Source organism: Emys orbicularis, chromosome 2, assembly GCF_028017835.1.
Source record: "Emys orbicularis isolate rEmyOrb1 chromosome 2, rEmyOrb1.hap1, whole genome shotgun sequence".
Classification (NCBI taxonomy): domain Eukaryota; kingdom Metazoa; phylum Chordata; order Testudines; family Emydidae; genus Emys; species Emys orbicularis.
The window spans coordinates 179,888,878-179,916,293 of record NC_088684.1 but is presented as its reverse complement, the minus strand read 5'-3'; the positions used below and the strand labels follow the sequence as shown (position 1 = coordinate 179,916,293).

At 42.7% G+C, this 27,416-nt stretch overlaps 1 protein-coding gene across 1 annotated transcript in view; it reads right to left on the bottom strand.

Moving 5' to 3' along the window:
* Positions 1 to 309: 309 nt before the first annotated feature.
* Positions 310 to 27,416, bottom strand: part of LOC135875016 (palmitoyltransferase ZDHHC11-like) — a 78,580-nt gene continuing 51,473 nt past the window's right edge. The window contains exons 7-11 of the mRNA XM_065399986.1: positions 24,572 to 24,693; positions 22,671 to 22,729; positions 14,093 to 14,201; positions 6,841 to 6,928; positions 310 to 659 (exon numbers count right to left, since the gene is read on the bottom strand). Of these exons, the coding sequence (XP_065256058.1) occupies positions 310 to 659; positions 6,841 to 6,928; positions 14,093 to 14,201; positions 22,671 to 22,729; positions 24,572 to 24,693 (728 nt within the window). The remainder of the gene's footprint in view (positions 660 to 6,840; positions 6,929 to 14,092; positions 14,202 to 22,670; positions 22,730 to 24,571; positions 24,694 to 27,416) is intronic.

Sequence of the window (27,416 nt, the reverse complement as noted above, 5' to 3'; positions counted from 1 at the left end):
TACACCCCCTTCTGCCTCTTCTTTCAATACCCCTTAAACGGCTCGCATAAAATCAGGAATTCAGCCATTCCCCAGAAGATATTGTGTATCAAAATTGTTCATCTCTCACAAGCCAATTGTAACCAGGATATCTGCTTTCCTAAAGGCCATCTCATCTGCCTTTCTAGATCTGTACTTCTGGCTACTTCCCAGTATGAAAAAGGTTCCAGTTGCTCAAGTCTTTATATTAGTATCTTGAATTGTTCTTTGAGCAGTCTGCCTTCAGTATATCATAGTACTGCTGTTTCTCAGAACGGAAGATGTGATGCATCAGACTGCAAGGGAACTTTGTGTTGAAATTGGTTCTGATGAGTCATTTTGTTTTGGTGAAGAAAAAGTGGCAGTTCCACTTTGTGCCATTTCAATGCCTTCTTTTGCCAGTGCTGTCCTTTTGAAATGATTGGCAGATTCCGTTATAGAAGCATCTGGTCTTCCACTTTCAGGGTGACTCAATACCTGATCAGAGATGGCCAAACTGTTTGCATTCATAGAACACACTAGAAGAGTGCTGTTTCTTATGGATTCCTCATGGAGATTTTGCAGAGATGGGATCTGCTTCATGGAGCCAAGACTTCCCCAGTGAGATTCCTCTAACGACTGGTTGCAGTTAGACTGTAAGTCTGCTTGGAAGCAAAGTGAAAATGAATCTTGAAAGTGCTCTGTAGGCTAGCTTTCAAAAGTGAGATTCAGTCCCTGAACATCAGTCCCCTGAACATCAAAAAGTGATTTACTTTTTACTGACTTTTTACGTTTTACTTTAAAAGCAGAAGAAAACAGACAGTCACAAGTGAATATTTTCGTTCTGTTTTAGTTGAAGTGATTGAAGAAAAATATAACAGCATTTCAATGTAAGGTAGTCCAATCCAGTGATACTCAGACTGCGGCTTGTGAGCCGCAAGTGGCTCTTTAATGCAGCTCTTTGCAACACATGATATTAAAACACTGTGTGACTTAGTTATTAACCAAAGTTATTAACCAATCAGGATGCTTTACTATGTTATTAACTAATTAAGTTATCAATTTGCACTAAGTTAACAACATATTTGCTGTAAGTGTGTGTGTGTGTGTGTGTGTGTGTGTACACACACACACACACTCTAAGTATTTCCCCTGTCATAATGTTTAAATATGAATAGTACTCTAGTAAATGAAACAATGAATTCATACTGCTGTGGCCCTTTTGGGTAATGCTGATCACTAATTTGGCTTCTGAACCACTTTGGTCTGAGTATCACTGGTCTAATCATATGCAAGGAGCCAGCAAACAGAGCTGGAAACAGGGGAGTTTGAGTGGGAATTTGTAGGAGGAATTGGGGGTGGGGGGAAGAGGGGAACGTGTGTGTGTTTCTCTCTCTGTCGCTGAGCTTAGGTGGGAAGGCTATGACAGGCTACAGAAGCAGGAGGGGTAGTGAGCCAAGGAATGGAAGAGACAATGTTGATGACTAGATGTGGAAGCTGAGGGATGTACATTATCCTGGAGCGGGTACCTAAAAGGTGCTTTGTTTGGTGTAAAATGCTGCCTGATAGATCAGATGGAAGAGAAGATTGGAGGCTTGGAGATCCAGGCAGAAACTATGGTTGAGTTTTGAAGGGAACTTGAGCAGATGACGGAGGGAAGGCAAGTGGAGGTTGAATGGGAAACCTCAAAACTTGCAGATACAAGCTGGACGGGGGAACTTTGAGGGTGGATTGCTGGATGAGGAAAGTGGCCAGTAGAAGCATGTGATAAAAGTATCAGGCAGAGGAAAAAAGACAGGATAGTGAAGGAGAAATAGAGCTCAGGGATAGATTTACTGAGTTGGAAAATTAAGAAGGGGCGTAGCAGGGAGTAACAGAAGGTGGGAGGGCAAGGAAGAAGAAAAAGGCGGCTAGACCTAAAAGAAGAGGGGAAGAGTCAATGGAGACAGCCAGAGTTCAGAGCCCCAGAAGGACAGAGGATGAGTTGCAGAAGATTGCATGTGAGAACAAAAGACAAGAGGGCTTGCAGCCAGAAAGAACAGAAAGAGGAAGGCCAGAGAGCTGCACTAGGAAGAGGCAGGTCTACATGACTGGGGACTCCCTACCAAGAAGAACAGACAGGCCTGTCACCAGAGCTGATCTGAAGAACAGAAGGGTGTGCTGGCTACTGGGAGTTAATATATGGGATGTGGACAGGAGGCTGAAGAGGATCCGAATTGGAGCAGGAAAGAATCCACTGATTATCTTTACAAGGAGACAAATGACACAGCCAGATTCTCACTGGAACGTATCAGTGGAGACTATGCCAAGTTGAGGAAGACACTTAAAGAAATGGAGGCTCAGGTGATCTTCAGTGGGATTCTACTGATTAAAAGAGCTTTAAATTGGTAGACTGCTAGGAGATGCTCATGTAATCTCCATGCCTGATTCTAATATTGAGTGGGAGGAAAATTATAGAGAGGGCCCAGCAATGGAGAAAGGAACCACAGAGGGTCAGAGAATGGACATCAAGAGGAAAAGATTGTTACTGTCAGTGGTATTGGCACTGTCGGGCAGGCGATACTGGCAGTAGAATGACTATACCTAATTGGGTGAGGAATCTGGGTGAAGCCAAGTACAAACAACGAAGATATCTGTACACCAATACAAGGATCCTGGGTAACAAAATGGAGGAACTAGAACTTCTAGTGCAGTAAAACCAGATATTATAGGAATAACAGAAACATGGTGGAATAGTAGTCATGACTGGAGTACAGTTATGGATGGGAATGTGCTGTTCAGAAAAGGCAGAAATAAAGGTAATGGTGGAGCAGCAGCATTGTACATTAATGACAAGGTAGACTGTAAAGAAATTAAAAGTGATGGAATGGATAAAGTGGTATCTGTTTGGGTCAAAAATCACTTTGGGAAAGAAAGCTAACACAGGCTCCACTGTGATAGTGTTTGGAGTATGCTACAGACCCCCAGGATCCAATCTGGGATATGAATAGTGACCTTTGATATCTTTAATGAAATAAATATCACCGGGAATTGTGTGATTATGGATGACTTTAACTTCCCAGATATAGATTGAAGGACGAGTACTACTAATAATGGTAGGGCCCAGATATTCCTGGATTTGATAGCTTACAGATTTCTTCACCAAAACAACATTTTAGATTTAATATAATAAATTGGAAGGTCCTCATAGAAGAACTGGTTGTACAGGACAATCTTGGTTCAAGAGATCATGAGTAATTCAGTTTAAACTAAATGAAAAGAAACAAAAATAGGTCAGCAATTAGGGTCCTTGATTTCAAAAGGTCAAACTTTAAAAAATTAAGCAAAGTAATAAGGGAAATGGACAGGATCTGAATGTGGAGGAGGCTTGGAATTACTTTAAGTCAAAGTTGCAGAAGCTATTTGAAGTCTGCATCCCAAGCAAAGGGGAAAAAATTCATAGGAAAGGTTGCAGACCAAACAGGATGAACAAGCATCTCAAACAGGTGATTAAGAGGAATCAGAAAGCCTGCAAGGAATGGAAGATGGGATGGATTAACAAGGAAAGCTCTCTCTTGAAGGTCATAAAGTGTAGGGTTAAAGTGAGAACTGCCAAAAGCCAAGCAGTGTTAGACCTTGCAACTGAAATTAAAACCAATAGTAAAAGGTTCTTTAGCCATATAAATAAAAAGGAAACAGGGAAAGAAGTGGGACCACTAAGCACTGAGGACAGGATGGAGATTAAAGATTATCTAGGCATGACCCTACACCTAAATGAATACTTTGCCTCAGTTTTTAATAAGGGTAATGAAGAGCTATGGGGTAGTGGCTAATGGAAATGAGGATGTGGAAAGAGAAATTACTATCACATCCAAGGTTGAAGTCATTCTCAAACAGCTTAATGGGAGCAATCGGGGATGGAGGAGAAGTAAAAAGGCAGATAATCTCCATCCAAGAATATTAAAGGAACTGGCTCATGAAGTTGCAAGCCCAATAGCAAGGATTTTTAATGAATTTGTAAACTTGGGGGTTGTACCTAATGGCTGGAGAATTGCTAATATAGTACCTATTTTTAAGAAAGGGGAAAAAAAAAAAGTGATCCAGGAAATTACAAGCCTGTTAGTTTAACCTCAATTGTATGCAAGATCTTAGAACAAATTTTGAAAGAGAAAGTAGTTAAGAACATAGAGGTAAATGGTAATTGGGATAAAATACAAAAAGGTTTTACAAAAGGTGGATTGTGTCAGACCAACCTGATCTCTTTCTTTGAGAAGATAACTAATTTTTTAGACAAAGGAAATGCAGTAGATCTAATCTACCTGGATTTCAGGAAGGCATTTGATACAGTTCCACATGGGAAATTATTAGTTAAATTGGAGAAGAGGATGAATACGAGAATTGAAAGGTGGATAAGGAACTGGTTAAAGGGGACACAACAACAGGTCAGACTGAAAAGTGAAGTGTCAGGCTGGAGGGAGGTTACTGTTGGAGTCCCTCAGGGATCGGTTTTGGGACCAATCTTATTTAACAGTTTTATTACTGACCTTGGTACAAAAAGTGAGAGAGTGCAAATAAAATTTGCAGATAACACAAAGTTGGGAGGTACTGCCAACAAGGAGGAGGACTGGAATATGCAAAAAGATCTGGACAACCTTGAAAACTGGAGTAATAGAAATGGGATGAAATTAAATAGTTCAAAGTGCAAGGTAATGCATTTAGGAACTAACAACAAGAATTTTAAATTGGGGATTTATCAGTTGGAAGTGACAGAGGAGGGGAAAGACCTGGGTGTTTTGGGCAATCACAGGATGACTATGTGCCACCAGTGTGATGCATGCGGCCATGAAAAAGGCTAATGCAATCGTAGGATGCATCAGATGAGATATTTCTAGTAGAGACAGAGAAGCATTAGTACCATTATTTTGATGAGATTTGAGGCACTTGTGAGATCTCGTCTGGAATACTGTGTGTAATTCTGGTCTCCCATGTTTAAGAAAGATGAATTCAAACAAACAGGTGCAGAGAAGGGTTACAAGGATAGCAGAGGAATGGAAAACCTATCTTACAAGAGAAGACTCAAGGAGCTTGGCTTGTTTACCTTACCCAAATGAAGGATGAGAGGAGAGATGACTGCTCTCTATAAATACATCAGAGGGATCAATAGCAGGGAGTTATTTAAGTTAAGGGTCCATGTCAGCACAAGAGAAAATGCAGATAAACTGGCCATCAACAAGTTTAGACTCGAAATTAGATGAAGGTTTCCAACCATCAAGAGGAGTGAATTCAGGAACAGCCTTCCAAGGGGAGAAGTGGGGGCAAAACAAACCCTAATTGGTTTCAAGACTGAGCTTAATAAGTTTATAGAGGGGATGGTATGAGGAGGTTGCAGACAATGGTATGTGGCCCATCTGCAACTGCTAGCAGCAAATATCTCCATTGGCTGGAGATGGGGCCCTTGATGGAGAGAGCTCTGAGTTAATACTGTACAGTGAATTCTTTCCCAAGTGTCTGGCTGGTGGATCCTGCTGACATGCTCAGGGTCTAACTGATTGCCATATTTGGGGTTGAGAAGCAATTTTCCCTCAAGTCAGATTGGCAGAGACTCTGGGGGGTTTTCACCTTTCTCTGCAGAATGGGGCATGGGTCACTTGCAGGTTTGAACTAGAGTAAATGGTGGATCCTCTGAAACTTGAAGTCTTTAAATCATGACTTGAGGACTTCAGTAACTCAGCCAGAGGTTATGGGTCTATTACAGGAGTGGGTGGGTGAGGTTCTGTGGCCTGCAATGTGAAAGAGGTCAGACTAGATGATCATGATGTTCCCTTCTGCCCTTAAAGTTTGTGTGTCTAATGTAATGTTTATTTCTCGACTGTATGTACATACAATATATCAAAGTAAAGCAATAATGGTGAAACTGAGTTGTGATAGTTTATAGATTTTCAAGATTTATGGTAAAATATAAAGTTTTAATTTTCAGAACCAAAAAAAATTATTTGTGACAAAGTACACCATTGTGGAATTATTTTTATAAAGAATGTTAAAATGCAGATTTTTGGATATTAGTTTTTTTACACACTCATAAATTTAATTGTTACAGTTGCAACAGAGCAAGTTGCAATAAATACCTATTAGCAATGAATGTAATATGCAGTGATTGTCACTGAAAATCTATTTACCAACTCTAACCTCTCTGTGTTATGTGAAAAACCTAAAAATATTTCTTATATTTAAAATAGGAAATAGCTTCAGTAACTTATCTGTTAGAAAACACTGACTTTAGTCAACAATATCAAATTTGTACTAAAAATTGATTTAAAAAAAAGAACTAATCATGCATGCATAGGAATTACTTTTTAAAAAGTTATCTTAGTATGGATGCTTATGATAAGTTCAGCCCTGGTGGAAATCTATGCCACTCCACTGAAGTCAACATAGTTGCACTCAGTTACACTAGGGCTGAATATGGGCCTCAAAATTTCTCCTGAAAATACCCAAAGTGATTACCCCACATTAGCCAAGCCCATTTAAAGTTAGAAGAATGAAAAATGCATTAAAAACTATCCACTTTACTTTACAATAATGGATTTCCTGCAAAGAAAAAAAAAACTTCTTGGCCAAGCCTTATAAGAAAGGTGGTACCCCATAGCAAATATCATGGCCATTACAGTACAGCATTTACTGTGGTGACCAGGACATAGTATAAGGATACAGTATGTATATACATACATCAATTATGTTGTCAGTATATGTCCCGGTTAAGATTGGACTAAATGAATATTTAGACCTTGGGGCGGGGGGGGGGGGGGAGGGAACTACACAGTAATTCTTCTGTAATTAAAATCAAGTGTTATAAAAAGGTCTTACCTCCAAAGTCTGCCATTTCAGTATCACTTATTTCCTTGTTCTGATGAATACTCTCACACAGAGTTTCTTTAGTACTTTTTGGCACAGTCTACAAAAAACAAATCAGATCTGTAAATTAATTCCGGCTATAGATTGCGAGGTCACTTGGGCATAGGCACCAACTTTCTCCGGCGCCGGTGGGTGCCCGCACCCCCCCGCCCCTTTCCCCACCCCAACTCTACCCCATCCCCGCCCCTGGCCCCACCCCCATTCCAACCCCATCCCCAAGGTCTCTGTCCTAACTCCACCCCCTCCCTGCCCCTATTGGATCCCTTCCCCAAATCCCCACCCTGGCCCCGCCTCTTCCTCCAGTGCGCCACGTTCCCCCTCCTCCCCCCTTCCTCCCTGCCCCGCAAATCAGCTGGGGTGAAGCAGGTTGCGGCGGGGCGCTCGCAGAGGAGGCGGAGGCGAGCTGGAGCAGGGGGACGGGGCCACGGGGAGCTGCCGGTGGGTGCTGAGCACCCACCAATTTTTCCCCGTGGGTGCTCCAGCCCCAGAGTACCCACAGAGTCGGCGCCTATGCACTTGGGCAGAGTCTAATGCCAATATAGCATGCCACTGCGGCTTTTCAGAATGATGAAGGCTTCTCCTCTAACAGCCTCTCAGAAGTTTTTCCAAGATACTCTCTGAATATATAAAACCAGGAGTCACCTTGACTTAAATTGTACATTGAGCTTTTACCTAGTATGCCCACTATCACTACTTTTTAGCACGATGGTGATCTCCGTAAGTTACAGCACAGTAGGTAAATAGGAGCACAGGACCACTGGTTGGGTCTACTATGGTAATTCCTGTCTGACAGTGGCCACTACTTAGTGCCACAGTGGGAGATCACAGGAAGGCCCAATGAGCACTGCTGTAGATAATTATAAAATAATTTGCTCACCAGGAAAGTTTCATTTGAGGTATCGGCAGTTAGGGACCAATTTTGCTCCCAGTCAAATCAGAACAAAACACCCATTGGCTTCAATAGTGTCCGATCAGGCCCTTTAGGATACAGCATGCAGCAGTGAGTCTCACAGAGCCCAGGTCGACAGACACGGGCCTGCAGGGCTCAGGCTACCACTCCAAAAATAGCTGGGTAGACACTGCGGCTCAGGCTTTATCTCCCTTTCTAAAAGCCTAGCTAATGTAATGTCAGAGGTTCCCATTACTAATATAAGCATCTAATCCTTTTTGAATCCTGCCCCCATCCCCTCCGGGCTGCCACAAGAGGCAATGTGGAAAGCTCTCCACTGTTCTCTATTCCTCTGCCTTCCACTGTTTGTATCTTCACCTCCCAAGAATGTCACCAGCGTGGGCAGCGGGTGAATCACAGGCTTGGGGAGGCTAGCCCCTGGCCAGCCTGTCCATCCCCCTTCTCCCGCCGGAGCCCAGAGCGCCCCTCCCCCCGCGACAGCCCCAGGCCGCCCGAGCGACCCCCCCCAACCCCGGAGCACTCAGCGGGTGGACAGGCAGTGCGGCCCCCAGCCCTGGAACGCCAGGTGGGCAGGCGGCACGAGCACCGGCTCCCGCTGCTCAGAGTCCCTGGCTACAGACTGGCTCCCAGAAGCCCCAGCCCGGGGCAAGGGCGTTGGAGCCCTCCCAAAAGTGGGGGGGCCAGGAGCCACCACCCAAGGTGGAGGCAAAAGCAGCTCCCTGCCCATGTCCCAGGCCCCCCGCCCAGGGCAGGTGAAGGGACCCCAGCTCCCCACAAGGCTCTCCCCATGGCCAGGCTGCGGCTCTGAGGCCCCCCACCCCGGCCCAAGATGGATCAGGAAGAGCTGCACGGGCAGCTGGCGTGAAGTCACGGACCCTCCTCCTGCCCCGGGTGGCTGTGGAGCCTGGGGGACGGGGACACAGGCTGGGGGCTGCTCTCAGCCCCCCCCCCCCCCCGCCCCCCGAGCAGGTGGAGGGTATCCTGCAGCTCCCCACAGCTGCCCGGGCTCCCCAGCCAGGCTCCACGCTGGCCTGGCCAGAGGTGGAGCCTTGGGGGGGGGGGGGAAGAGGGGTCAAAAAGTGGGAGGGTATGAACCCCTGACCCTCCCAGTTCCAGTGCCACTGGCCCAGGGCCCCAGCCACATGGGAAGGAAGAGCCACAGCAGAGCACGGCGGGAAGCAGGAGGGGGTCTGGGGGTGGAGTGTGGGCGGGGCTACGCAGGCAGTTTGGGTAGGCTTGGACTTCCCCTGCCTTTGATACCAGCCACCCATGATCACCAGTGTCCGCCTTCACAACTTATCAGGGCTGTTCCCAGAAGCAGTGGGAGATCAACGTAATTCATGACAGTTCTGACACTTTTGCCCTCAAGAATCTAAATAGCAGAAGTGAAAGTGATCAGTGCCTTCTCATCTTTGCGCAGCTGCTGCTTACAGAGCTATGAGCACCAGTAGATACACTGGGGCTGCTAGTGGACAGCATTGCATCTGTTGTATTCAGATGACATTTGGAAAGTTATTTTCAGTTTCTAAAAGGTCCTTATGGTTATGAAAATCAAGTTCTGGAGAAAGACATAGCAAGGGAATGAGTGGATTTTCCAAGCCCTATCAATATATGGGGAATTTATCTATGCGAAGTTTTTTAAAAAAATCAGAACTGGCACACAAAGAATTAAGTGATAGTATTACTTGCATGATTATCACTTTTACTGTAATGCTTTTTTTTTTTTTGAAGTCTTCACATATTTCCAGTAAAGAGCTGTCTACAGACTTCTACCTTTCCTTATCTCAACAGTCATCAGAAAAACATGTGGCTGCAAAAATAAATAGCTGTGAATAAATTAGTGAACAATGAATGGCTCTTTTATGCTAAGTTCTGGAACACTTTATGGTTTGCCTAACTGTTGGGAAAGGGACTATCTACAATAAGTTTGCTATGACAACGAACAGACTGTTTACTTATCCTTTCTCCCTTTCCATTATTCTTCAATAATATTAACATCTGATAAGGATGAAAATTAGAAACCTTGTATAAACTAACACAACAGATTGTAAACTTTTCAGGGCAGCGATTGTGTCTTCTTCTCGGGTCTGGAAAGTGTCTAGCACCCTTTGGACACAACCACAATCTAAAATAATGTTAGGTGAAGATCAGCAAATCTTCTCAAATGTTAATCTGAACATAAGAACAGTTTTCAGACCCCAAGGAAACACTGTTCCCAGGCACTTAAATTCGTAAATTTACCCTCTGTAGGAGGGAGCCATACAATTCCCCATTATTTAATGAAGACCAAAGAAAAGCAAGGCAAGAGAGCAAAGGAGAGTTCTGTGTTTTTTCCACCTTACTATCCACTCTGATACTGGTTGGAGTGTTTTCTTGTGGCCAGGACACTGACAGCCATTTGCTACTGAAACTTCTGGGTTCTCATCAGATCAAGTTTACTTTTATGTCATGAATTTTTCCTTGTGCAACAAGTACCCCAATGAAGGTGTCCAGTCAATAATTTTTCCATAGTTTAGATGTTTCATCATTTCCTGGTGCTGTCAAGCATTTTCTGTTGGGTGAGGATTAGAGGTCCAGAGCAAGCCCTGAAGAATAGCCTCTATGTGCAGTGTGTCTTATTTCCGAATTTTCTAAAGGCTGTACCAAACAGCGTGTAGTATGTCCAAACTCTAATTCTATAAGCTAACCATCTCAAAGACAGCAGTTCTTCTCTGTGGCAAGAAGGGCGTCCTCAACCACTGTTCCATCTCCTTTCCTGTCCTGCTCAACTCATGCCTCCCATTTACCTTTGTTGTCCATAACTCTGGAATCATCATTGACTCCGAACTCCCTTCTTCTCCTGAAAATCTGCCTTATCACTGTGGTGACTGACTATCCAGTTACTCACCCCTTTAACAGATTTAAGATCTGGCACAAAGTCTTGTTATCTGCAGTTGGAGTTGGAGAATGAACATAGGAATGGAGCGGACTTGCTGCAGTATAGAACAAGGGCCCTAATGCTGTGCTAACTTAGTTCACTTTGTTACAACTGTTGTTTCTTACTCCAGTTGAAGTAATTTACTTGAAGGCATGACTGACTTATCTCGATCAGGAGACAAATCACTACCTCCACAACAATGCCCATGAATGCTACTGTCTCTACTCCACTTCTGCTGAAACCCTCATCCATGTTATTGCCATAACTACTGCAACTCCATTAGCCATGGCCTAACCAAGTCCCAGCTCTCCTGATTCCAGCACAGAGACGGCTCATGCTTTCCTATTCTTCATGTACAAAGCAGCACCACTTCATCTCCTCACTTTCCTCAAATAGTTCCACTGTCTCCCCATTCATTTCAGGCTCCAGTTCAAAATACCCATCCCTGTTTATTAAAACCCTACATGGACTTGTGCCAGCCTCTCTCTTTGCTTCTGCTTTAACACTTTCTTATCCAACACCTGTCTCCTCTTTGTCCCCTCACACAGCTGGGTCCAGGAGTCTCCTTTCCTGCAGCTCATCCCATCTAGAATAAGATTTCACACCACTTTTCATGCCTCTTCTACATTTCTCAATATTTTGAAGAAGTGTAGGTTCTGCTGACTATCCCTGCCAGATCATGGTCCCTGTCCTCCTTCCTGAGATACAAAAGCAAGTGACATGACACCCTGGTTACTTACTTGTTACCTACCAATGGACAGATAGCCACCTGTGCTCCAAAGAGATGCCACTGAGATAATTTATGGTATAGAAAGAGCACGGGCAACATCTTACACATCTGTATTTTCAAAATGAACTATACAGAATGCTCCTGCCTGTTGTACACCTTTAAGGCATACCTTAGAACACAGATGCATAGGATGGTCATTATTTGTCTTCTGGTGCATTTCCTGGGCAGATGGAGACACTCTGCCATAGTGCACCTTAGATATTCACCAGCAGCCAAGTAACGTATGCTCTCATGTATGTAATGCCTAAACTAAAATACTCGTAGCCCTGCCCCCTGGGCTTCAGATAAGTCTTTATCTTCTTTAAATAATCCACAGGAAAATATAAATCAGTGTAAGCCTCTAGAAGATTATTCTCCTCATCCTTGCTATTACACCAATACTACAACAGAAAGAAAGTTCATTATGCAATTATGCACGCGTGTGTACACACACACACACACACACACACACACACTCTCACTCAAAGCTTCCCAGGTAAATCAGTGAGATCAGTGGTTCTCAACTGGAGGTCTGCGGCACCCTGGGGGTCCGCAAGACTTTTCAGGGGAGGCACAGGACCCCCTGGCTGAAACCTGGTGCCCCAAGCCCTGGCAGTGGCGCGGGGCAGAAGCTGGGAGCCCTGACACTTCCCCCCAGGGCTGAAGCCGGGAGCAGCAGAGGAGCCCTGGCGTATCCACCCCACCCAGGGCTGAAGCCGGCAGTGGAGTAGGGGAGAAGCCAGGAGCCCTGGCGTCCCCCTGGCTTGAAGCTGGGAGCGGCGCAGGGCTGAAGCCGGGAGTCCTGGTTCCCCCGGCCGAAGCTGGGAGCAGCGGGGGAGCCCCGGCGTCCCCCCCTTAGGGTGCACCCCCCAGGCTGAAGCTGTGAGCAGCGCAGGGCTGAAGCCGGGAGTCCTGGTTCCCCCGGCCGAAGCTGGGAGCAGCGGGGGAGCCCCGGCGTCCCCCCCTTAGGGTGCACCCCCCAGGCTGAAGCTGTGAGCAGCGCAGGGCTGAAGCCCCGAGCCCTGGTGTTGCCCCCACAAACTGCAGTGCCTTACCCAGAGTGGGGCAGTCCCAGGGGCATCTCCCCCCCATCTCCTCTTCCCCAGTCCCTTTCAGGCCCCACACTCTGGCCAGGTCATAGGTCAGAAGTCAGAGCCAGGCAGTGCAGGGCAGCTGCTCCTCTGGCTGGTGGTGCCATGGAGCAGGTAGTTGTGGCATTCCCCTATCTGCTGCTGGTGCCCAGGGTTGTGGCTGCTCCTCAGCTCCCAGACCCCTTTGACTGCTCACACAGCCGCTAAGAGCTGCCTGGGTGGGGGGACCCTGCTCCAGGGTGGCAGAGCCTTCGGGACGCAGCCACTGCAGGGGGAGCCCTCCCAGCACACAGCCCCTAGCTACCCTCTCCCTGCACCCTGAGCTACCCTCTGCCCATGCCCAGCCCCTAGCTACCCCCTCCCTGCACCCTGAGCTACCCTCTGCCCATGCCCAGCCCCTAGCTACCCCCTCCCTGCACCCTGAGCTACCCTCTGCCCATGCCCAGCCCCTAGCTACCCCCTCCCTGCACCCTGAGCTACCCTCTGCCCACGCCCAGCCCCTAGCTACCCCCTCCCTGCACCCTGAGTGGTTTTCAAACTTTTTGAACTGAGTCTCCCCTTTGAGTTACATTTTTTGGTTGCGTCACCCCTGGGTGGCCTGCTGAGGTGAGTCAGGGAGTGGAGGTGGCACTCCCTTCCTGGACCACATTGTGCGGGGCAGCCCTGCTGTCCCTTCCCCCACCCCCAAATAGAAGTCAAACTATGCCTATGCCCAAGGATCCCCCCTGCCGTCCCGGAGCCCCGAGTCCCTCCACCCCCACCCCTGCTGGGCACTGGAGTTTTTATAGCATGTCAAGGTGGGCCTCAAAGAGAAAAAGGTTGAGAACCCCTGAGTTAGATAAAAGGCATATGTTAATCCAAATGATAGAGGGATCAATTAGATGACAAGTTTTAAATTAGGGTCCCTAGATCTAAAACATTTAGCTATAAATAAAAATACTACTGAAAGAAAACTCTGCAGTTTAATTAGAAGGTTTACAAAAAAGGAGAATGCACGGAGAACAGTAATAGGTAACCTTAACAATATTATTTGAATGTAATCAGAGCATCTATTTACCTACCTTGCTCTGGTTGGGTAAGATTGTTTACTGGCTAATCAAACTATTTATGGATAGTTTAGTTCATCTCTGCTTATTAGGATGTTTTTTTGCTGAATTACTACGACTGCCAATTTCTCCAAAAGCCTTCTGATGCAATTATAAGAGAGGATAATGACATTAAGGATTTCATAAGGAGACTCCAGTAATTTTATTAACTGATTTTTATCTCTCTAATTAAAGAGCTTGTGTTCAGCTCTAAACATTTTGAAAGTGGAGGTCGGGGCAGTGGATTAGGTGCTACATTTATAGTTCTGACTGTGTTAAAAATTAGTACAGTGCGCGCCTGCTCTTTTATCTCTGCAAGGCTTGCATCTGCATCATCTTTTTAAGATGGTCTGAATTCTGATGGTAAGATTCATTGCTGATAAATTAAGATAGAACATTTTTGCTTGTAAGTAATAAATGTATCATCATTACCTCTGGACCAGGAGACAAATTGGTAAAGGAAGCAATCTCAGATGCTTCAGTACAGATGATGCTTGGGTGTTTAATGGAGACCTGTCCAGTTTCATGATACTGTAGAGCTCTAGAAAAAAAGCAAGAGGAAATAAAAAGAAATGTCAGCTAAGAATTGAATTTCACCCTGATTTTACAGTCTCTATACTCAAGCAATACTTCTATTTACTTTCTGCGCAGGCCAAGACTGTACCCTTATTTGTGAAAAGTGGCTTATGTGCAAGCATCTGGGTATTTATTACTTTTTAGCTAAAAGGTTCTCAGTGCCTACAGTAACATTTCATTGGTATCCCAGAGTTGCAGAACATGTAACAAGTCCGTAAGAATAAATGCCTTTTAAAACACGATTTAAAAGAAACCCCCCTTTACCTCTAACTCATCATTAGACATATAAAACTAAGTTGAGAGAAAGTCAACTTAACCTTTTAAACCCAAAATTACAAAATATTTTTACTAGACTTTAATTTCTGAAATGGCTGATTTGAAAGGTCTTTGTCATGGCAAAATAAATCACTTGATTTTCCCCATTTTCATTCTCTGGCAGGTCCTAAAAAGGGAAGAAGTTTCATGTGGAAACTGACCATTTGCTATAAATGTGAAAGAACAAAGATAGGCTAATAGCAGAGCAGCACCACAAGAGGCCACTAATTAAAATGATCATTTCTAGGGCCACTGCACGCTAGATATACAAAAGAGAAGAGAGGAAATTCTAATATTATGCAGAATACTGGCCAATATTTCTAGAACTGGGTACCTAAAGTTAGGCACTTAAATCCATATTTAGGGTCCCAGGTAAGCTGTTTGATTTTCAGAGAAATATGAATATTTCTGCTTAAAGTAAGCAAGACTTGTGAATGTTTAACTCTGAAAATCAGGACACTTATGTACCTGGATAATTTAGGCAATTTAGTTTGAAAAATCTGGCCGCTTTGCACTTAGATAGCATCTTTGCTCAAGTGATCTTGAAGTGCTTTGCCTACAGTCATTAAGTTTCCTAACACCCTATGGAGGCATTACATCCACTTTACAAATTGATCAACAGGCACAGAGAGTACACAACATATAAAGTATCCTCTGCTGGCCTCACCACAGAGATATTCTGCCAGCAATTTAGCAGAAAGCTACAATTCCTATCTTACTGGAAGTAGCGATGCAGAACAGAATCAAGACAAAACAGTGGATTGTGAGAAGATCTCTGTGGTACCACATCTTAATACTATCAGTAAAAATCTCTGCAGTTCTCCCACTGCAAAGACACTTCCCTGATCAGAGATAATTTCATAAAATGTAATTTTATAAGTACAGTTAAAAGTATGGTATCTTTACTTCCTTGATTGTGGGATACAATACAGGAAGTAACATTTCTTTAAACAAGTGGTTTTGTTAGGGGGATCTGTTACACATATGCCTCTCTTCTAGAAGACAGGTTTCAGAGTGGTAGCCATAAGTGCCGACTCCGTGGGTGCTCCGGGGCTGGAGCATCCACGGAAAAAAACTGGTGGGTGCTCATCACCCACCAGCAGTTCCCCGCCCCGCCCCCCCGCTCCAGCTTACCTCCGCCTCCACCTGTTCCGCGAGCGTGCTGCTGTGTCTTGCTTCTCCCGCCCGCCCCCCAGCGCCACAAAACAGCTGATTCGCGGGGCAGGGAGGGATGAGGGAGGAGGGGGAACGCAGCGCGCTGGGGGAAAGAGGCGGGCCCGGGGCAGGGATTTGGGGAAGGGATTCAATAGGGGCAGAGGGGGGGGGGCGGAGTTAGGGCGGGGACTTTGGGGATGAGGTTGGAATGGGGTGGGGCCATGGGCGGGGAAAGGGTGGAGTCAGGGCGGGGCCAGGGGTGGGGAAAGGGGCCGGGGGGCACGGGCACCCACTGGCACCGGAGAAAGTTGGCGCCTATGGTGATAGCCGTGTTAGTCTGTATCAGCTAAAACAATGAGGAGTACTTGTGGCACCTTAGAGACTAACACATTTATTTGGGCATAAGCTTTTGTGGGCTAAAACCCATTTCATCAGATGCATGAAGTGGAAAATACAGTAGCCAGGTATAAATACACAGTACATGAAAAGATGGGAGTTGCCTTAATTAGCACTGACCCCTCACTTGGTAAGGCAACTCCCATCTTTTCATGTACTGTGAACCAATTTAGTTTAGTGGAGAAGTTCAAGGTTAGTTTAAATCCCGTGACATAGAATGTGCTATGAGAATACCTGGTTTCACAGCATTCTGCTCTTACATGTACTTTTGCTGCAGGAGAACATTACATCAGAGTCAACATTATAAAACCGCAGTCCTCCTTTAGTGTTATTCTCTGTTGCTTAGCTATAGCTTGAGTCATTTAACAGTTCAAAGGCAGCCAATACAAAATATTTGGATTTTCATGAATACTTTCCAAGCCTCAAGACAAAGAAAATGCCTTAAAAACAAAACTTTAAAATAGCAGTTAATTTTGATATTGACATCAGTGACGCAGAGGTTACACATGCCTAATTACAGAGCATGTTTGTGCACACACCTCTGAACACCAGGCTGTTATATAAGTCACATTGTTAATGGCCTATTAGTTTTAATTTTTACAAGCAGCTGAAACAATAATTCTTCAAAATACCGGTGTTATTTCATCCCCTAAGTATGCTGCTTCAGGTTTTCTTGCATCTTATCATCAGAGAGTTAAATCAAGCCTACAGGAGTTATATTGTTGGAGATTGTGGGCATATTTATCATTGCACTGCACTAGTCAGGGCCAGTGGAAATTCAAGTGGCACAAATAAATGAAATCAAAACTTTGATTCTAGAATTTTTCCATATTTTTTCTGTTTTTAAATTAAATACAAGTTCCAATTCTTCTCTAAGCACAGAGAGCATCAGCTGTCCAAGGGAAAATGCCATAATTTGTAGAATCGTAGAAATCAAATGTTTACTATATAAAAGCATTAAACAATTACACACACAAAAACCCAACCCTGTTATTTCTTTCTGGTGGGGCTTCCCTCTCTATCTATTATTGCACCACTAAAATCAACAACCAGCCATTAAAGTTTGTGTCATCCATAGATGTGAAAACATCCACAAAGCACAGGTAAGCATTATTATTATCTCCATTTTACAGATGAGGAAACTTAAGAGCAGAGCGGTTAAGTGACTTGCCCAAAGTCACATAGCAAGTTCATGACAGAGCTTGGAGTAAAACCTACGTCTCCTAGCATACAGTCCAGTGCTATATCAACTAGTCCATGCTACATTTAGAATATAAGCTATTCAGGGCCAAGACTCTTTATCCATTTGGCAGCACCTTACAACTGTACTGTACAGAGATATAGAAATTTATGAGACTGCAAACACAGTTAATAAGAGCTACCATTCTACTTCAAGCAGAAGATCCAATGATTTCAGCTCTGCATTTGAAAGCATGATAAAGGCAGGAGAGTCTGGAAACATTATTACATTCACAGTGTTAAATTAACTTCTTTTACAAGAACATTAAAAAAAGAGAGAACAAGAGAACAGACAGATGTTAAGTATTGTTGTATATGTTTTAATAGAAAAAGATATTAATACAAATGTTAGGGCTCAGAATTTATAATTTATGGTAAATCAGATTCCGGATACAATAATACAGATGTTAAAGGAAAAGCAATATATGTGGGAGTTTTAAAATCACTGTGTGTATGATGGGAATTCTATCTAAAATGTTATTTAAAAGAAGAGGCACAAATATAATGGAGACATGGCACATGGCTGTTGAGGGTGTCTCACTGCTTTTAACAAAGGGTAATATACTGGGTGAGAGCAGATTTGGCATTCATGGGTGAGTTTATTAATGTAATGACAATGTTCGGTGGATGAACAATCAAAGGAAAAGGGTATTCTGATCACTGAAAAAATATGTTTCTAGTACAATCTATTTACAGGAAACAAAGAAAAATTATAAATACCTGAATACTTCTCGGACACAGATACCATAGGTCTGTGCGGGACAATCTAATAGAAGAGGGGTGGCAATACTTTTTGCTAAACACTTCCCTTTTATTGTTTCAGCACAGTTCATAGATACAGAGAACAGATGTATTTTAATTAAGGGGTCCTTGAATGGTAAAACTTCTCAACTTAGCCAAGGTACATGCTCCCTATCACGGACAAGCTTCTTTCTTTTTAAATCATTTTTTGGGAAAGGGCTATTATTCTAGAGGGGGTTTTAACAAGGTGTTTAATCCCACTTTGGATCAATCGAATATACACACAGGGCATTCAAGAGGAAAAACAAAAAAGCCTGGTGACTGAATAGAGCTTTGTTCTATGACCCCAGCTTAGAATTAAAAAACTAGAATATTTCCAGAAATATATAGAAGAAAATGACAATTAAGGGGGTCAATAAGATGTTCTCGGGGATGCTGAAAGGTAATAATAAAGGGGATCCTTATAAATAAAGCATCAGACCTCCGAGAGCTCTTGAAGAAGAGAGTTTGGTTAAAGAACTTTCTGTTTTGGAAGGTAAACACAATTCTACAGGATCTAAAAGAGTATATAAGAAAATAATTCCAATAAGAGGGAAGATTAAGTTACAAACAGGTAAGGATGAGCAAACACTTAAAAACATTAAACAAAAATATTATGAAAAGGACAATAAAGCTCATAGGCTTTTAGCCAGAAAGTTAAAAAAGAAACAGGATAAATCAGCCATCCCTCTGATTAGAAATAAAAAGAGATTTAGTAACTGGCATAAAACAGATTTCTGAAACATTTTCCACACTTTGTATGTTTCAGAACATCCAAATCCTGAACTTATAAACAGATATTTGAGAATGTGAAACTACTTCAGCTCTTGGGGATGATGTGGCAGCTCTTGGTAGGCAAATTGTTGCAGAGGAAGTTGAAGTTGTAATTAAGAATTTAAAATCCAAAAAAACTCCAGGTTTTGATCAGATTTCTGGGGAGTATTAGACAGCTCTAAGTGTTGTTTAATGGCATATTGCAGGGAAACAAGATATCAGATCCATGGAAAGGGGCAAAGTCTGTCATTCCTAAAGAAGGAAATGATCTTAACAATTGTGCATCATACTGACCTATTTCTTTAATTCATGTGGATGTTAAAATGTATGCCAAGGTACTAGCAAACAGATGGAGTCTCATCAAATATGTTCACTCTAACCAATTTGGGTCTGTTGGTGGCAGGCATCTATCTGATAATATCAGAAGAACTCTGAATTTGATCTATAATGTTAATTCTACCAGTTCTAATGTGCACGAAGCTCTTTGGGTGCTGAGAAAGCCTTTGACCACCTGGAGTGGGAGTACTTCAGGCAGATTTTGGTAAGGTTTGGGTTTGGAAATCAGTTTTATAGGGACACATTGGCCCTATATAATCATCCTCAAGCGCCTGTTTTGGTTAATGGTCATCAATCCCCTCCTTTTAATTTGAAGAGGGTACAAGATGGGGGGATAACCGGTAACCCTGATTGCTTTGGAAATGGAGCCATTTGCAGTGAATGTGAGAAACAGACCCCGGTAAAGGGCACCAAAACACCTTCTGGATTAGAACACAAAATAGCTTTGTATGCTGATGATGTCTTGTTATAGCTGCAGGATCCAGAAACCTGCATTGGAATCTGGGCCGGTTGAGGATTCAGAATAAACTACAATAAATCTGAAATGTCAATAATTCATATTTCTAAAAAGGTACAAAAAACCCTGCGTTCAGCGGCATAACTTTAAATGGATAAAGAAATCTTTAAAATATTTAGGAATAAATACTATGGAGAAATATACAAATATTTTTAAGGCAAATTACCCTCCAATATGGAATAAAATACTTGGTGGAATGGAACAAATCTGAGATTTCTTGGCTAGGGTGACCTCGATAAAGATGAATGTCCTCTCAAAGTTATTTTTGTTTCAGTCTATCCCTGTCTGTATCCCTGACAGGACATCCAAAAAATGGCAGGATGCGCTATTAAAATCCATATGGAAAAAAAGAAAAAAGGGTGGTTCTGTATAAAGTTGTGTATAAGCTTACAAAATGGGGTGGACTAGCTTTCCCTAATTTGGCTTATTATTATTATTATGCATCACAATTAAAAGATGTGATCAACTGGATTAATAATAGACCTTCCAAATACTGGGTGAAACTTGAAGATTGGAGCCCAAATATAGCTATTCATAGTAATTGTTGGGTTAAAAAGAAATGTAGGTCACTAAAATAATAATTAAAAAAAACACCCATTCATGCAGCCGACCGTAGCAGTTTTGGACATTTTTAAAAAAAATTTCTTGTTGCCAACGGCTTCTCCCTTCGCTACTTTAATTAATATTTCCTTGGAATAAATTCCTTATTAGCAGAGTGATTATTCATTGTGAGTAAGAGCTAAGATTACTCAAATCAAACAGCTGTTCCTGGGTCCTGATTTGAAATCATACCAAGAGGTATGTAATAATGTAAACACTGAAATATGGGATCTTTATATTTACAAGTCAAACATTTTATTGTGAAATCTGGATATAAGGCGGCTCCATCTAGACCTTTAACCATATTGGAGGAGTTAACCCAAGAGCAAGCTGAAACAAAAAGTTTAATTTCTAAGATATATACAATTTTGATTGAAAAAGATGTTGATAAAAGGTGGGAGAGGGATTTGGACAAAGAAATTGATCTGGATGAGTGAGTATATCATTAAGGGAATATACATCTTCAATTTGTGTAACTCAAAGAAAATGTTTATAAATTGCTGGATAGATGACATTTGATTCCAGTTAAGAGTCATCATATTTTTGCTTCTAAGGAGGTGCGGGGAAAGGAGAAAAGATGTGGGAACACATGTTGTGTTTATGTCCAGGAAGAGATTCATGTTATGACAAAAATCTGGCTTTCTAGAGATCCCCTGATCTGCTTACTTAATGCTCCAGTAAAGGATCTACATTTTAAACAAATTAATTTTGTTATTGTTAGCAGCTAGACTTTATATTGCACATTACTGGAAAATGTGATTCCTCCTCCTATGGAATAATGGCATAGTAAAATATGGACTGTCCTTGTAATGGAAAAGTTTTCATGCCAAGCATATACACAAGAGAAGCACCAAAAAAAGGATAGGCATTTAGAAATTTGGTCACCCTTTCTAGTGTGCTCAAAGGAGGGAGGATCCCCCGCTAGCAAACCAGAATCTTCAGCCAGGTTGTTTGAATATTAACCTGATCCTGAATATGTACAATGTAATATGTTAATGTTTTATTGTACAATTGCCTTAATAGAAAGATGGAAGGTTTCTAGCTTCAGGCAAGCAAGATAAATCAGGAGTCATGGAAGAAGCCAGTCTCAACTTGCCGCCTCTATTGCAAGAAGTCATTTACTCTAACCTGTGCTCCCAGTGTGATCTGCCTCCCTCACTGCTTGTACCAAATTCCTCCTTTAAACTTGGAACCACTAATGGGGAGCTGGATTATATCAGAGAGGTCAGGCAGGAGAGAGGAGACTTGGGTTGAAATCCTGGCCCCAGTGAAGTCAATGGGAGTTTTGACATGGATTTCAATAGAACCAAGATTTCACTATATGGTGTAAGGAACTGGGAGATAAGGCCAACAGCAGAGTGCAGAGAGCATGAAGATGTCAATCATGTTGAGTGCTAGGATAACAAATTGGTTTCTCATTTGGGAGAGAAAGGGAAAGGAAGATAGATTTTAAGCCCTCCAGCACAGAGCTTTATGGAGGAGTATACTCTACTGGGCTTATCATCCTAGACAGCTACCCTTCTATCTCTTCTGCCTCAGAAGTCTCTCTCTCATTGCCTGCCTTCTGACCAGCCTATCCTAGCAGGCTGTCTGTGCTGACACAGCTGCAGCCAGGAAAGGAGGCTGACAGCATTCCAAGAATGGAGACCACCATTTCCACTAAGTTCCCATTGTGGAAAAGTAAATTATGAGAAAAAAGGAATAATTTGATTTTTTTTTTTTAAATGCAGCCATGCTTGAGATGTTACCAAAGGTGCATGTGAAGTCTGGAGTTGCTATGGGCTCTAGTCTGTTAGATCTGAAGAGATAAAAAAGTGTTAGGTTCTCAGGACCAAATGTTATACAGGGGCCACTTTTCTATGCTTCCTTTTCAAATCTTGCAAGAAGATTGTCTGAAAACGTCATAGAAAATTCAATTGTCCTCTAAGAAATTAATATGCTAAATTCGGTGAAGCAATCTAATCTTTAAGGTATTTAAAAGAGGGATTTTACTCCCGAATTTCCTACAAATCACAATATTACCTTTACTATGAAGCTGCTACCACCTCCACGATTTGGCTTTATATGATACAAAGTCATTATTGCTAAATAATAGAAAGCAGGAGGAATGGGTGGCAACATTTTTACAGTAGGCTATGCATTCTTTTTAAGATTGTAGGTGTTGAGGTTTACACCACACATGATCCCTGCCCCAGATATCACACATTGATTTGAATTGAACAATTTTTAAATCTTCAGACAAAAGCTGTTCACTGTAGTTATGCACAGCTAAAATAGGCTTTAAACATGGATACATTCTATTTAATTTTGTATTTAACTCACCCAGATTGAGATGAAACTGAAACCTCACACTCCTTTTGTTGACTTGCTAAAGACAAATCCTAAAAAAACAAACAAACCCCCCACCACATGTTAGAATTTTGTACCTCTAGATAGTCTCTAGACAATATTTTTGGAAAGTTTTATATTGCTTTGAACAAATGAGGCAAAACAAATATTTGTATAATGCTATTAAAATACATTTTTAAAATGGTATACTAATTTATTAAACAAACAAACCCTTTACTTGTTACTGAATAAGTCTCATTCTGTGGGTGGGCAAAATCTCGTGTTTTAATATAATAATTGATCTTATTTATCCAGCACTCAACAATATGCTAGGTATTACACACACACACACACACACACACACACACACACACACACACAGTCTGTGCCCCAAAAAGCTTACAATCTAAAAGGTCAGAAACCACATTACACAGAAGAAAACAAGAAATGGGAAGATTAGAGGAAAGCAGGAGGAATGGGTGGCAACATTTTTACAGTAGGTTATGAATTCTTTTTAAGATTGTAGGTGTTGAGGTTTCATTTTAAATGTTGATAGGATCAAATGTTCAAAGCAATACTTGTACCTGAAAGTCAGAACACACACCATATCGTAGCTCTTTGAATATAAAGATGACTATTAAAGAAAGAAGTTATTATGATGGACAACAGCATTTGCCATTTTTAAGACCAATAGAAGAGGTACTCATTCCCACATGCTTTACTGATCCAGATAACCAATCTGGGGCAACAGGTTAGTCTCTCATTTGCACTGATGTTCTTTATTAAGAGGTCAATATGCTGGTGTTCTTCCACATGAATACATTATTAGACAATTCACAGTCAGCTGCAAGATTTTTGTCTTCTGGTGTTGTTGATGTTACAGTGTTGCCACTTATGATTTTAATCAGAAGTCATGCTATTTGGTGCTTTTCTTAAACCTCCACCTCTTAGACTCAAGTGATTGAACAAGTCAGCTTTCATTTAAGGGGGGAAAAAAGGTAGTAAATTTATAGCCCTCATGATTGGGAAGGAAAGCTTGAAAACAAACCTGAAGAGCTCAAAAACTGGAAGGCAAATAAAAAGAACCCCACTTTAAAAACAAAGCAAAATAGAATGCTCAGAATTTTTCAGCCAATCTCATACATTTTGGGGGCATGAATCAAGACTTCTGAATGCTAGGAGGTGGCAATACTGATGAGACAGAGTTTTAGGTTAAACTGCAGACAGTCCTCATATCTTTTAGAATGTTTGCCTTGTTTGCTTTCCTAGCTTCAGCTCAGAATTCTGGCATTCTGTGGCCCTTCAGCTGCTAACTATTAACAATTTTTAAATGTGGACACAAAGCTGAACTCTAATCATATGACCTCAGTGTTCATGGTCTTTCTGTGCTTCAGCACCTCAACATTGGTGATTTTGCACTGCCACTTAGCATGTGCACTCTGGTGCTGGTGGAACTTGTCAGGTGGACATACTGAAAGAAAAACATACCCAGAATGCACATCCATATAAATGGGTGGTGAAGGCAACAGTCCGGTACACCATCAGCTTGTTTTTTCAATTTAAACCCATGCTGGATCCAAATTGGTTTTTGCAGGGGTTGTTTTTGGTTTAAGGTCCATCCTTCATCATGAGATAGCACTTACCAAGCATTTACCAAGCTACCTACAGTAAGACAATTTGCTGGGGAAAAAAATTCCCTTATCAGCATTTTAGCTGATTTGGTGTAAACTTTTCCTGAGCTCATCTGTTAGCTATCAAAGAATCCTTCCTTCTCAGGTGGTGGAATCCCTAGATTTCTGGCCCACCATATCAATTTCCAACACTAACTTTGCAGAACTCACAGGCACCAGAAAGAAGATGGATTTCTGGATGCAAAAGGGGGAACAAGGTCCTACCTGTAGGGGATCCATTCTGACAGATGTATTTTCTGTTACTTCCACATCACTTTCTGGGTCCCTGGTATTCTGCGTGCGTCGCTGCTCTGTCATATAGTCAAAAGTACTCAGCTTCTTGCCCACTGTTTACAACAAAGAACATAAACTACAATTTAATTTAAACTTATCCCTTGTAGCTATGCAATTACAGCACACAAAAAACCACAGCACCACATTTTAAATAGGAGATTATCCAACCTCCCTACACCACCTGAATCAAGGACCCACAATGTGTATTTCTTTGTTTCTGCATTTATATTTAGCACACTCGAAAGGCTGTGAAGTGGCCACTTTGTTTCATCTCTATCATCAATAGCATCTAATCATCATAGCACTTGGTAGAATTGTATTTCCTTAGGGATATTCTGTTGTAATGAACTTCAGCTTCATCAATCATCATCATGTGGGATTTGGCATTAGAAACTGTAAATCAACACACTTATAATGATGTAACCGTGGAGAAGTGTCCCTGAAATGTTGTACAGTATGATGCAGCTGCAGCCAGTTGTTACTGGCAGAATGACAGACAAGTTTTCAAGAGGCTGCACTATACCATGTTCAGAGCACAGGAAGTCCTGGAAAGATTGAAAGAAATATTAGGTGCTTACAAAGAGGGGAACACAGAGTTAAGAAGCTTCCATCTAAGCTTTGAATAGCAAGTAGAGCTGTTCAAACTGAGCTATTTCATTCTGGCCGTGTCTACGTCTGAAAGTTCTCTTCAATTTCAATCCATGCTGATGGAAACTTGGAAGTTTCACTTTGGAATTTCCAGTTAGAAAGAACCCAATATCACTAAGTACCTCTCCACACAAAGCATGGTCAATCTGTGGAACTCATTGCCAGGGGATGTTGTGAAGACCAAAAGTATAACTGGGTTAAAAGAAGAATTAGATAAGTTGATGGAGGAAAGATTCATCACTGGCTATCAGCCAAGATAGTCAGGGATGCTACCCCATGCTCTGGGTGTCCCTAAGCCTCTTACTGCCAGTTCCTGGGATGACAGGGGATGGATCACTCAATAATTGCCCTGATCTGTTCATTCCCTCTGAAGCATCTGGCATTGGCCCCTATTGGAAGATAGGATGCTGGGCTAAATGGACCATTGCTCTGACCCAGCATGGCCATTCTTGTGTTCTTAAATAAAATGCACTCAAAATGGCCAACTTTCAACACTGAAAGCATGCCAAAAGTCTGTGCAATTTTGATACAAGCTTAAAATTTACCCCAACTGATTGTTAATCTTAGCAACTCTGTCTACATATATGATTGGTATTTCAAGATGGTGATGAAACATGAAACCAGATGAGATTCATGTGGTTTTACATTTCAATAAAACTTTCTTTTGTCAATTTCTACCATCCAGTCTCACACACTAACCAGATACTGGTACATTTCCCCAAGAAGAAGGAAAACGTAATGGAGCAGGAATCTGATTGCTTTTTCTCATCCATTGTCTCTGATCAATACATTTTGAAATGAATACATTTAAGGAAAAACAAGTGATTTAACTTTTTAGATCTGGTTGCTGTACCAGTAGTTCTAGCAGATTTGGAAGAAAACCAAGCCACAAATTCCTTTCTCCCCTGTTCCTAATCAACAGCAACAACAGGCCAAGCAGCCTGAAGACAAGAGGAAAAAAATCCTGATACCTTTTTAAACAAGTTTTTTCACCATTTCCCATAGCAGTTTCTGTGCAGGCTGAGGCACTGCTCTAGAGAAATAGGCTGTGTAGATAGGCACAGAGGCACCCCTCAAAATTTTTCCTTATGTACACACCGTCAAACCCTGTGGAGCCATCCCCACTGCAGCTGATGGCCCCAGCACCTTGCCTGCCTGGTCTGCACCATCATCAGCCCTTGCCTTCTAGCCTGGCCCACCCAACTGCAGTGTTACTTCCCACCTTGAGAGAGGATGCAGACTGTTGGAAGTGGGGCGAGGATGGGCAGGCCCCTGGGGGGGCGGGGGAGCCCTGGTGAGGAGGAGCAACACTGGCTGCCCCACTGCCCACTATGACCATGCATCACGACAGAGGGGCTGTGAGGCCAGAATTGAGTGGCATTGCGGCCCACACCCCCATGCACAACACCATTCACTCAATTTTGGTCCTGTTACCCTCTTGTCACGACAAGGTTTGTGGGGCCAAGGTTTGGTGGGGCCAAACCTGAATGGGTAGTGGTCAGCTAGTGCTGCTTCTCCTTGCCGCTACCAGAGGTATGCGTGATTGCAGGCCCCACTGCATGGGCACCTGGAGCATGGGACCAGACATCATGAAACCCCTTTTTCCCCCCTGTGCCAAGGTTCTGTTTGTGTCAGGTCTGGGTGACTTCATTATCCTTAAAATGGACATTTCTACACAAGGATTTTCAGCAAGTACCTTTGCATTCATTCTGGAAAACAAGTACAACTGACTTGGTTAGCCTGTTTGGTAGTTCCCATCCCCGGACAATCCCTGTGCCTGACTCATGGATGAACTGGAAGTGCTTGTGAAGATCTGCACAGCTTGATAGGAGATTATTGGGTAATTCTGCCAGGTGTTTGGTTTTTTTTAAGCCAGAGTATTTTCCTTTTTCCTGCACTTGCGGAATTCCGTTTACACCGTTCCCTGTTCTCACTCTGTTGTTTTCTTTGAGCACCTCACAGCCAACACAGCTGCCCTCGAGTCCAAGCCATGAGCACAGTGCAGCTCTCCCTGGCTCCCTGCGGGGGTCCCGGGAGGAGGGACATGTGCAGGGGAACAGCTGAAGAAGCAGCCCCAGATTTGTCCCCTAACTCTGGGAGCAGAGAAAGAGGAGCTGTGGCAGAGTTT